Source organism: Myxocyprinus asiaticus, chromosome 47 (assembly GCF_019703515.2).
Source record: "Myxocyprinus asiaticus isolate MX2 ecotype Aquarium Trade chromosome 47, UBuf_Myxa_2, whole genome shotgun sequence".
NCBI classification, from domain to species: Eukaryota; Metazoa; Chordata; class Actinopteri; order Cypriniformes; family Catostomidae; genus Myxocyprinus; species Myxocyprinus asiaticus.
Window position 1 is genome coordinate 30,820,542 of NC_059390.1, and position 11,390 is coordinate 30,831,931.

At 36.9% G+C, this 11,390-nt stretch overlaps 1 protein-coding gene across 3 annotated transcripts in view; it reads right to left on the minus strand.

The window, feature by feature from the left end:
• slc37a3 (solute carrier family 37 member 3) overlaps positions 1-11,052 on the minus strand; it is a 113,225-nt gene extending 102,173 nt beyond the window's left edge. Inside the window, exons 1-2 of one of the 3 annotated variants that reach the window (XM_051691590.1) lie at positions 10,478-11,052; positions 8,671-8,782 (exon numbers count right to left, since the gene is read on the minus strand). In XM_051691590.1, the coding sequence (XP_051547550.1) occupies positions 8,671-8,726 (56 nt within the window). In that variant the 5' untranslated portion in view covers positions 8,727-8,782; positions 10,478-11,052. The remainder of the gene's footprint in view (positions 1-8,670; positions 8,783-10,477) is intronic. The other 2 variants (XM_051691589.1, XM_051691591.1) reach the window with 2 other exon arrangements.
• Between the last annotated feature and the right edge of the window lie 338 nt (positions 11,053-11,390).

An 11,390-nucleotide genomic window follows, 5' to 3' on the forward strand; every position in this document is an offset into this window, starting at 1 on the left:
AATATATGTATAAAATTGATCACTCGCATGAGATGAAGACTCCATATTAGTAACCTCATAAAAAAATTTTTATTCTGCATGGACAGGGTCAGTCTATTTGTCTGTTTGTCTGTCTCTGTCTGTCTGTCTGTCTATCTGTCTTTTTATTTTTATTAAGGAGTTATTCAGCGATTAACAAGGAAAATAAAAAATGTCACTTCGTCAGAAATGTTGCAGACCCCTGCTGTACATTATTTAATAATTATTTCAATAGCTTTGCAATATAAACATCATAAAGTATGTACATACAATAATATGGTAGCCTACCATACACATTTTATAGGAACAAAATGCAACACTCAATTAGATACATGTAACAGGGGTCCCGGCTCCGTCTCTCTACCCACAAGGGGTCCTTGGTCTGAAAATTTTTGAAGACCTTGCCTTACACATACGTTAGTAGGGTAGAATGGGGCTAAAGGCTCCACGGGGTAAAAGGCTCTATTAATTTTATTTTCTCCCAAAACACTAAATAGCAATAAATCTACCACAGCACTTTCTAACTTTTCGAACACCCGTTTGTCACTATACACTGGAACATTTTCCTGATCCATGAAATCTTTGTGTGTGATGTCTAAAGCTTTGTTTCCCAACCACTGTGCCGTAGAAAATTATCAAAATCCACAATATAAATAAATGCTGTTTTTTCCAGAATATAAATCACAGATTTTTTCATCATCTGAAAGGTCCTGCGACTTACAGTCCAAAGCGATTTATATACATAATTTATAAGTAACTGATGTCGGCTGGTCAAACAAGCGCACCAAAACAGATGAAAACATAGATTAGGCATAGATACGGTAGAAGTGTTTTAAATTTACAAATTCAGAATATTTTGCCTTTACAAAGTATTTTATGCAACCAGTTTAAATATTTTGTCCATTATAACATTATTTTCTAACAAACTCTAGTCCGCTAACAAACGCAACTCCTCACATGCCCACAAAATGACGTTTCATCACACTCATAGTAGAACATTCAGTCAGTGAACAAGATAATTAATACATTGCAAAGCGTGTTGCAAATATCAGAAATATCCACAGTCGCTAACGTTAATGAATTAACAGAATACAAAAGGGGTATTGTTTTACTCACAGACTAAAAGCTGTTTGTGGACAGCATAGTTACAGATGTTATGAACAGATGTGGCTTACTTGACGTGTTGCTCTCATGAAACATAAACCGAATATGAGAAACTGTTACACACGGTTATTAAAAGCAAATTCTCCTGTTTAAAATAAGCCCCAAAACACCATGATACTATGTGTAGATTTTGAGGTCCTGTAATCTTCACAGAGCATTTGACATCTGGGTAAGGTTGCACCAGCTGTGTGTAAGGTCTCACTTAAGTTGGGATGTAAAGTTCACATTAAGGGCTTAGTAACTACTAGTTAGTTTGTCACTAAGTCAGTGCATAATTTGGTTGCACCACCTGTTCTTAATGCAAGACTTAACTAGTAGATCGTAAGCTCTCCGAAAAGTAATGCGTAGTCGCGTAGGCATAATATGACGTTTACCTGTATTGATCCAATGAGCAGCCATCACATTTGTACACAGAAGTGTTAAACAGCCGTGAATTTCTGTTTGATCTTGTTACGGTTGATGTTCAAACCTTGTTTGCTCACATAACTGTCAGCTGTAATAAATTATATCCCCATTGAAATACAATACATAATAAAACAAGATTTTATTAATGATAAATTTAGCATATGTAAATAATAAAATTCAATAACTGTATCTAAAATGCTTAAGGGACAATAAATAAATAAATACAACAGGCTGGAAAAATAGACATTTATTCATTTTAATATCTATTTTGTGTATGTTGAAACTTGACACTGGACGGAGTACACAGGAAAGTGCATCGTTAGATCAGTTTCATGCTGAAGAAGTTTTTTCATAATGTTTTCTCACATAAATGTAACCGAGTGTAAATGTCAACATCATCATATATGTCGAAAGAACTGAAGCCTGTCAACCAAAACATGAGCTCATTGATGTCAGTAAATGAGTATGCTTTTTTATTCCAACCATTACTCCTGGTCGGAGGCTTCCGTAAATATTTAGTTCATACGTAGGTTTACGTCCTACCTAAGTTTAATGGTGCAACGCTCAAATATTTAGTTGTGCATAAATTGTGACTTAGTGCCCATTTACGCCACAATTAGGCTAAGTTTTAACTTAGGTATAGCTGGTGCAACCGGCCCCAGAACCGCTGAAGTTCCCCTCCCACTAAGTCTGGCAGCTACTCCCGGGTCCTGGTGCCTGCCAGATCCAACCTCTGTCAGTGCGATTTATGTGTTTTTTTTTCTCTCTCTCTCTCTATCAACAATGCAATTTTGACCCGGTTTGACTTATAGTCAGGTGCGACCTCATTTCCGGAAAATACAGTAAATACATAAATAAAAACAATTATTTGCTGTGGCGTTGCAAGTATTAATTTGCAAGAACAAATCTATAAATTGGAAAAGATGCAAATTTGTTAGTTTTTCATTACCCAATTAGAGCTTGTCACCTGTGATCTCATTATACAGCATACCCATGTTACTTGCATTTTTTGTATATCCGGATTTCAAACATTACGAGTAAACACTAAGACAGACAGAAAACATGGACAAGGTCTTGAAAAACTATCGACGATGGTCATGTGGGATAGTGGGGTGCCGTGGGATTTTTTTAATCCCAAAGTGTGCCGTGGCAGAAAAAAGGTTGGGAAACACTGGTCTAAAGGCTGATATATTTTTTTTTAAACATTGCAAATTTATGTAGCTAATGAACATCCCTGAAATTAACACATTTCTTTTAAGACAAAATACTTATTTTCAGTTTTAAGTTCATTAAATAATAAAAATTAAAAAAAATCAATAACAATAAATGAAAGCAGAGTATTTGGGGTATAACACCCCCCTGTTGAAGGTGCTATTTTTTTAAAGTGGGGCAAATAGATTTGTTATGAAAAATTTTCAAAGTGGGCTCACATTGACTCATCCAATCATAATAGAGAATAGTTTGTTTATAGAATACTTGAGATGTAATAAAATGCCAAATGTGTTTGAAATTAACAGGAAATGGTTGACTTTTTTCTGAAGTAGTTATTTTGAGTAAGCATTTTCTTAATTTGCTACTCAAAATCTTTGCCGTATCAAAATTATTTGCATTAGTTGACAAATTGCGCCATATAACTATTGCCCCGGTATCTACACAATATCCCTTTATCCCCCCCATGGGCCTTTTACCCTAAGTGACGGAGCATTTTACCCCAAGTGTCGGGTTAAAGGCTACCTCACCACCTTTTAATAGAAACAAACTTTAATAGAAACAAACTTCTGTTGTTATTTCTTTTCACACAAATTATATTGCTCCATCAATTTAAAAAAAAAAAAAAAAAAAAAAAAATTTTTTTTTACCTTGATCCATTTTGTCACCAGAAACATTTCCTTAAGGGGTGCTTTTAGCCCTGTTGTACCCTAATTTTATTTGCATTGCTGTCAGCTAATGAGCATGCGCTCTTACGCATTGAGAAGGCAGATGACACTGCATGAAAAAGCAGACTTCCAGGATAAAACTGGCATGGTAAATTCCTGTCATTTAACGTGTAAGGCCTGTGAGAGGCAATTTCCCAATCAAGTGTGCGGAATTATATATATATCTAGACACTTGTGGTGCACTGAGATTTTCAGGTGAAGGATATTCCCGATCACATACACTGGAGGTGTCTGGATATTTCCAGGCGTACCACCTAGCAGAAGTCCAATTTTTGTTGTGTGTAAGGTAACAAGCTTTTCCAACATCAGCCACCACATTAAAACCACCTGCCTAATATTGTGTAGGTCCCCTTCGTGCTGCCAAAACAACGCCAACCCGCATCTCAGAATAGCATTCTGAGATGCTATTCTTCTCACCACAATTGTACTGTATAGAGCGGTTATCTGAGTTACCTTAGACTTTGTCAGTTCAAATTAGTCTTGCCATTCTCTGTTGACCTCTCTCATCAACAAGGTTTTTTTGTTTTTGGCACCATTCTGAGTAAATTCTAGAGACTGTTGTGTGTGAAAATCCCAGGAGATCAGAATTTTTCCACATTCTGATGGTTGATTTGAACATTAACTGAAGCTCCTGACCTGTATCTGCATGATTTTATGCACTGCTGTCACACAATTGGCTGATTAGATAATCGCATGGATGATTGTTGGTGCCAGACCAGTTGGACATCTGTTACAAGGTAAAAGTGTTGCAAAACTCGAGAGCTTGTAGATTTGAAGTTAAGAGCGTGTACAATAAATATTTGTACAAGCATACATATTATTCAAGTAAAAGTTTCCTTTTGCTTTGATTTTTTTTTATCCAAAGTGGAACCCAGGCACCCCATTTTCATTTCATGTCTCTTTTAAAATCCTTTGTTATTTAGTCACTTGGTGATCAAAAAGATAAAAAGAAACATTATTTCTAACCAGACATTACATTGCACGGATGAAGGAAAAACAACCGTGCAACTTCTCTCTCATTAACGTGCGCTGTGCTCATTCAACCGTAAACACTTGCTGGCAGAGCAGCCATTCTCTTAAACAGACAGTACCAATTTAGCATATCAATGTAAACTCAATGTAAATAAAGTGCAAATAAACAAACATGTTACAAAATGTAGTAATATAGTAAGTGTAATAAATATGCTAATACATAAATATTTAAAAGGCACAATCACACCATGCCGTTCGCCAGGACGTTCGTGCAGCTGGCTGGGGACCATATCACAGGGAGTAAGTCGCAGGCCGGAGGACTCCCCAGCCTAAGTTTGGTGTTGGGGTATGTGGTAAGCAGGGCGTGGCCAAGTGGCATCTGGTCAGAGCGAGGCCGGGAAGATAAGTGGTGAACGAGTTCCACCCGTGCGGCACAACGTTCTCACGTTCCAGTGAGGAGCGGCGAGAGTAGAGGAGACAGCGGCAGACGGGGAGAGAGAGACTCAGAGTGGTGTGCCTGTGTGTGTCCATGTGTGTAAACATGACTGCTTGAAAGCAGTGTGTGTATATCCATTGTGTTTAAGCTGAGCATTAAAGTTCGTTGGAGTGTACACCCGCTCCCAGCTTCCTCCTTTCCTCCCAACAACGAACCTTGTTACAACACTGTAAATAATATTTAACAAATAGGCTCATCTATGCAAGGATAGGGCTGCTCAATTATGGCAAAAATCATAATCACGATTATTTTGGTCAATATTGAGATCACGATTATTTAACTAGATTACTCATTGACTTTGGAAACATCATGCATTTATTGAACATTAAAATATATACACTACCAGTCAAAAGTTTGAAACACTCATCCTTTATTATATATATTTTTTTCACATTTTAGAATAATAGTAAAGTCATCAAAACTATGATATAACAAATGGAACTATGGGAATGTTGAAAAATCCAAAATAAGTCAAAACTATGTTATATTTCAGCATCTTCAAAGTGGCCACACTTTGCCTAGATTTTGCAGAAATGTACTCTTGGCATTTTCTCAACCAGCTTCTTGAGGTATCACCCTGGGATGCTTTTTAAACAGTATTGAAGGAGTTCCCATCTATATGCTGGGCACTTAGTGGCTGCTTTTCTTAATTATTCGGTCCAAGTCATCCATTTCAAAAACTTTTTTTTTTATTTTATTTTATTTATTTTTTTAAAAACTTTTTTTGTAATTAAATAAATTAATATGTTGGCACAATTATATTTTTGTCTACAAAACTAATTTCAGACTTTTAAGCATACACCTTCAGATCAAAAGGTTTATAAGATCATGAGAAATATTTCAGGCAAGTGACCCTAAACTTTTGAATGGATTTACTATATATATATAGTATCAACAGTTTTTGATGATATTTAGTTGTTGTGCACTACGTTCAGGAGCGGGTTTGGTTATTAGCAATAATTAATAATTATCAAAGATAATTATCAATTATTAAAATCAATAGAACATTGATTAGAATCAATGTTAGCTTTTTAATCCTTCAAATTCAACAATCATCAAAGATAATTATCAATTATCAAAATCAATAGAACATTAATAAGGATAAATATCACCGGGGCACCACCCTGGAATCAGGGACTAATAACCAGACAGTATAACAGTCTCAATATTAGGTTGTTCTCTTAGGAAAATCGACATCAACATTCAAAAGGAAACAATGAAGGCTGAATCCGAGCACTGACATCACCTGCCAGCCTTTGACACAGGTGTACGCAAAACAAACCAAAACACTTCTCTTTGAAATATAACAAAGTTTATTGATGCAGTAATATCAATTAATAATCAATACAATGCAGTCAATAAACTTCCGACTTACAACTACAAACTAAACAGTGACATGATTAGATATGGTAACCAAAATAAACCTATAACACATGAGAGGAAGGTATGTGTGTGTGCGTGTAAGGAGTGATGCACAAAATGGCGGCCGTGACTCTCGTGGAGAGTACGTCACGCGAGATTTCCGGCCAGAGAATATGGCCACAAATGTGGGCGGAGAGAAGCCAGATAATGGCGTCTGCCCGTTTACCGTGTGTCTCCGCTTGTACGATAACTTAGGACAAAGCTGAGCTTTATCACCAAGTTATCTACTAGCCAAATGTGTGTGCGAGTATGTTTGTGAGGGGTGCGTGCGTGCGTGCCGGTCTCATCCGCAATGGCGGAAATACACAACAGTCCAACGTGGTTGGATTACAACACTGCAAATTCTAATTTGTGATAACAATATGTTACAGTAATACCTTAAGCATTATTAGCAGCAATGAGCGGACTCGCGGTCCGTAAACTGTACAAGCAATAACCTTGATACACAAGAATAACACACAATAATATTCTATCTCAGCCCAGACGTAAACCTCTTACTTGAATCGTGTGAGGACCCAGGTAGAATGCGTGTTCATCCGTTGTTTGACTCCGGATGACAGGAGGCCGTTTCCTCGCTCTGCCGGCGGGCGGTACAGCTGCTGATTCTCGCCGGGCTGGCGGAGAAATCAGCGACGTCAACTCAGTTGAAGAGGGAAGAGAAATCTTCTTTCTTCACTTCTGAAGGCAAACGGATGAAGATGGATTGCACGGTGGTCTCCTTCGGATCCATTAGAGTGTTCGGTGGAACTCGGAGATATCTCAACTTGTCCAGCGAGATGGAGATTGTATGGCCACAGTTTCAAGTCGTGCGTTACTTCCTTGTGCAACGAGGCTACACCTGAGAGCAGCGATGAGCTGCGTCTACGCACGGCGAGCAAAGTTCCTGGAAGCAATGCCCAGAAGGATCTCAGAGGTACTTCTACTCCCGATGACATCATGGTTGAGGGGCGTTCTGTCTTATGCCTCATCCAATAGGAGTTGAGAGTTCGATCCTTTGGAATTTCACACATAGGTGCAAAGTGAGCAAGGCTTCATGGGATTTGTAGTCTGTTTTGGACTACCTTTGTTTGATTTTGGCACGGTTTTTATCAGTAAGATTTATGACTGTGTTAGGCCTGCCTTTGTCTTATATCATGGAGTGGTGGTGGTGTAGTGGACTAAAGCACTGAACTGGTAAGCGGAAGGTTGTTGGTTCAATCCCCACAGCCACCACCATTGTGTCCTTGAGCAATGCACTTAACTCCAGGTTGCTCCAGGGGGATTGTCCCTGTAATCAGGGCACTGTAAGTCACTTTGGATAAAAGCATCTGCCAAATGCATAAATGTAAATATCTGAACACATGAGGCCCAACATAGTGTTTTGGGAAAAAATAAAATCAATGGAGCCTTTAGCCCCATTGTACCCTACCTAAAACCCAGGGTTGATGCAAACTAAACTGAAACTTACCTGGTAAGCCACTGAAAATGGCTGCATGGTACAGGCCCCAGGTGAGCTGTTACGAATCACTGAAACAAACTCAAAAACACCTTTGTTTTGGCCAGATTTTGTTCTAAATTACATCAAACCCATTCATTCATCGATTTCATATAAAGTGTGCAGGGGCATTTAGTCTGTCCTCAACTTTGCCTTTATGGTGGTTATTGTGTGAAAAGGTTAAGAAATAATTTAACATTTTTACATTACACATTTTTTATTGCTAAATTTACCATGGTAATCATAGTTTAACCCTAAACACCATAGTTACTACAGTTATTGTTTCTACAGTAAAATCATAATAAATTAAAAGGGAATTTCCTTCTAACAGGGTAAGAACCTTTCAAAATCTTTGTCATTTTGTTTACCATAATTTCTTTTGTAGATGCTAGGTTCCACCAACTTCTGGTCAATCAATTTCCATTACTTTTCTACTCGTTCATGATTATTGGATACAGATATTTTCACTGACATCATTGCAGTACCAAAATACAGTTTATAGCCAATTAAATATTTTAGAGCAGAGCATAACAAGAAAATAGTATATTAAATACAGAAATTTCAATGACGTTTTAATGTTTTATTAATTTTCATGAAAATGTCCCAAAAAGTGCTTGATTCATCTTCTTGACTACTTCAGACCTGGGAACCCTGATGATGACAGTGTGGATGAAACCAGGTTACCACAGTTTTCCTGCAGTAATGATGACTGTGGTTATTGGTATTTTGATGGGAACTATGGTTACCATGGTAAATCTATGGAGGGAGGAAGGACAACATACCTAAAGAAGGTGAGGAGGAAGGCAACCAACTGATGATGGGTGTAGGAGGGGCACATTATAGGGGTCTCAGATGAAGAGGAGGGGTGGATTCTTCAGTACACTACTGCACCATCTACAAACATCACATTCAAACACTACATCACATTCACACTCAAAGCATCTGATTTCAATAATTTAACTGAAAGTTATCTAGCCTTTAAAACAACGGAGGAATATACAAGAATGCAATGCAGCCAATGAAAATTGAAGCAAATATTGCCCTTTACTGGACTATTATGATGCCACAAGCGTGATTAGTTAATGGATTTACATCCTGCTGAAAATCCTAAATTGGTCTGTTGGTCTCAAATGGTTTAAGATGGTCTTAAAGCTTGGCAAAGCTGGTCCAAACTAGGGGTGTGTTAAACTAGTCGACTAAACGGTTCTGATGTGGCTAGTCCATACTGTAATTACTAGTTGTTAATATTTCCATCCATTAAAATGATCAACATTTTTACACTTTACGTTTGGCTTTATATTTTTACAGAGGCTGTGCTTAAATTACTTTAATTTTAATGTTACATATTTTAAATAGAATTAATACAAGTATTATTTTAAAAAGAGTATATCTGGAGCAGCTACAAAGTTTCATTTCACCTCAGGCTGCGCGTGCTTCTTTCCTCTCTCACTCATTGCGCACGCAGGAATATGTCCTCTCACTAGACAAGAAAACTCTGCAAAGTAGCCATGAAATAAATAACTTAGGTGGTGGTGCGGGAAGCGGATTTCCAAACATTTGAAAGTCCCTATGGATGTTTTCACATTTGAGTCTTCTTTAAATCTGTGTGTGCTTGTACATTATTTTTCTGCTGTGCAGGCTTTTTCAAGCGCAGGATAGCCGCCTCAAGTGAGTCAAGTTCCGTCTTTCAACGGACCATGTCGACGTGTTAATTTTGCTCATCAAAAAATGTATGCTTTTGAGTAAGTAGCCTAGAAAATTACTGTTTTAGGATATGTATGCCATTTTTTTTAATCTGAGGATTAAGAAGGCTATTTTCAACGAGGTGCCGACTGCTTAACGGGTTAACCTATCTTTTATTCTGTGTGATCATCATGTTTAGAATACATTAGGTTTATCGTAGGCTACATCACAGGCCTATTTCTTTTCTAGCTACTTTATTTATTTATTTATTTATTTATTTATTATTATTTTCACATCGTAACTTATTGGTTAACGTTCTTTAACAGCTGTCATATTAGATCAATGGATAATGCACGGCGGCACGTCGAATACTCGCAACTTTTCAGCGCATATTTTTTTCTCTCCCTCTCGTAGATTTGGCTTAGTCTATCTGTTAATTATTTTCAACAATGTCCTGACTATTTTAATATGTTAAGTAACTCTGTGAATTCCGTTTAAAACAAGCTGTGTTGCTCTATTGGTCCCACACTATCCATTCAATTGTTTTCAAAAATATGCCTGTTAAATATTCGCTAAATTTGATTGTGAATGCGTGTCATGATCTATATTTAATGTACAATGATCATAATGCAAGGCGAGCGCGTTGCAGATAAATGCCCATTTTCAGCTGAATTTAGCTTCGCATTTGGCTGTTTTCTGAAGGTTGGTTTCTTTTTAGATTAGTCCAAACTGGATTAAGATTTAAATTTAAGGCGATCTCCCAGTCTGATAAACTGATAAGTGTCCAAAATCCCTCTATAACCATCTAGATTTTGCTGTTGGTCTGCAGCTGCTAAAATGTCAAAATAAACCCGTCTACATATATAGCCATCGACAGATCTTCTTAAAACCAAGCACGATACTCACCGATTTTAATATGATCTGAAGGACAGCGAGCTTTATATTGACGTAAGACTGAAAAGCATCGTTATGTACGACCAAGGGATTCTAACGAGACAACCTAGGCCGTAAACGTGAGTTGTAATGTAAACACCGACGTTAACCGGATGTTGCAAGTTTCAGAATAAAAGATCATATTCGAAATCGCTTTATTTTCAGATATAAATTTGATAGGCTATCCATTGTGTCCAAACGCCGATCATGTTAGTGCATGCATTTATGTTCTTTTTTTCTTCTTTTTTTTTTTTTACCGTTAAACAATACTGCCAGCAAAAAATGTGTAAATGTTGAATTGAAAATTATCATAATTTTCAGATGAAAATTCCACATTTCCGGGTTCTATAGCGATGCAAGGGAGACTACAGCAATTGTCATTTGTGCGTTCCCAGTGTAGCTTTGCTTCAATAGAAACAAGGAGATCTGACCATTATTTGATTAGTGACTAAGAAATAGTGCAGAATCTTAAATATCTCTGATTCCTTTAACACCACAACATTGTTTAAAAATCCTGAAACTTATTTTGAATCCCAGATTTCCAATTTTCAATCAATTTTTGAACTACTGTTTATTATAAATACAGATTTTAATATTTTTTTTCATATTAAAAAAAAGTAAATATTATAAAACATTTGTATGATTTACAAATTTAGAAGAATTCTAAATTTTTCCATCTTGCTTCAAAGGTAAAACAAAACATTTGCAACAAGAATCTAGTTCCTTTAAATTGGCACCAAACTGGATTATCAGACAAATGTTTCTTCATCAGAGATCTTACCAAGTCCATTCACTGGTGTGCTGATTCTCAGCTTTATCCTTAAAAAAATAATTTAATATTAAGATGAAAGTTCTTAAAATCTCCAGCTGATTAACACCCTCAGAG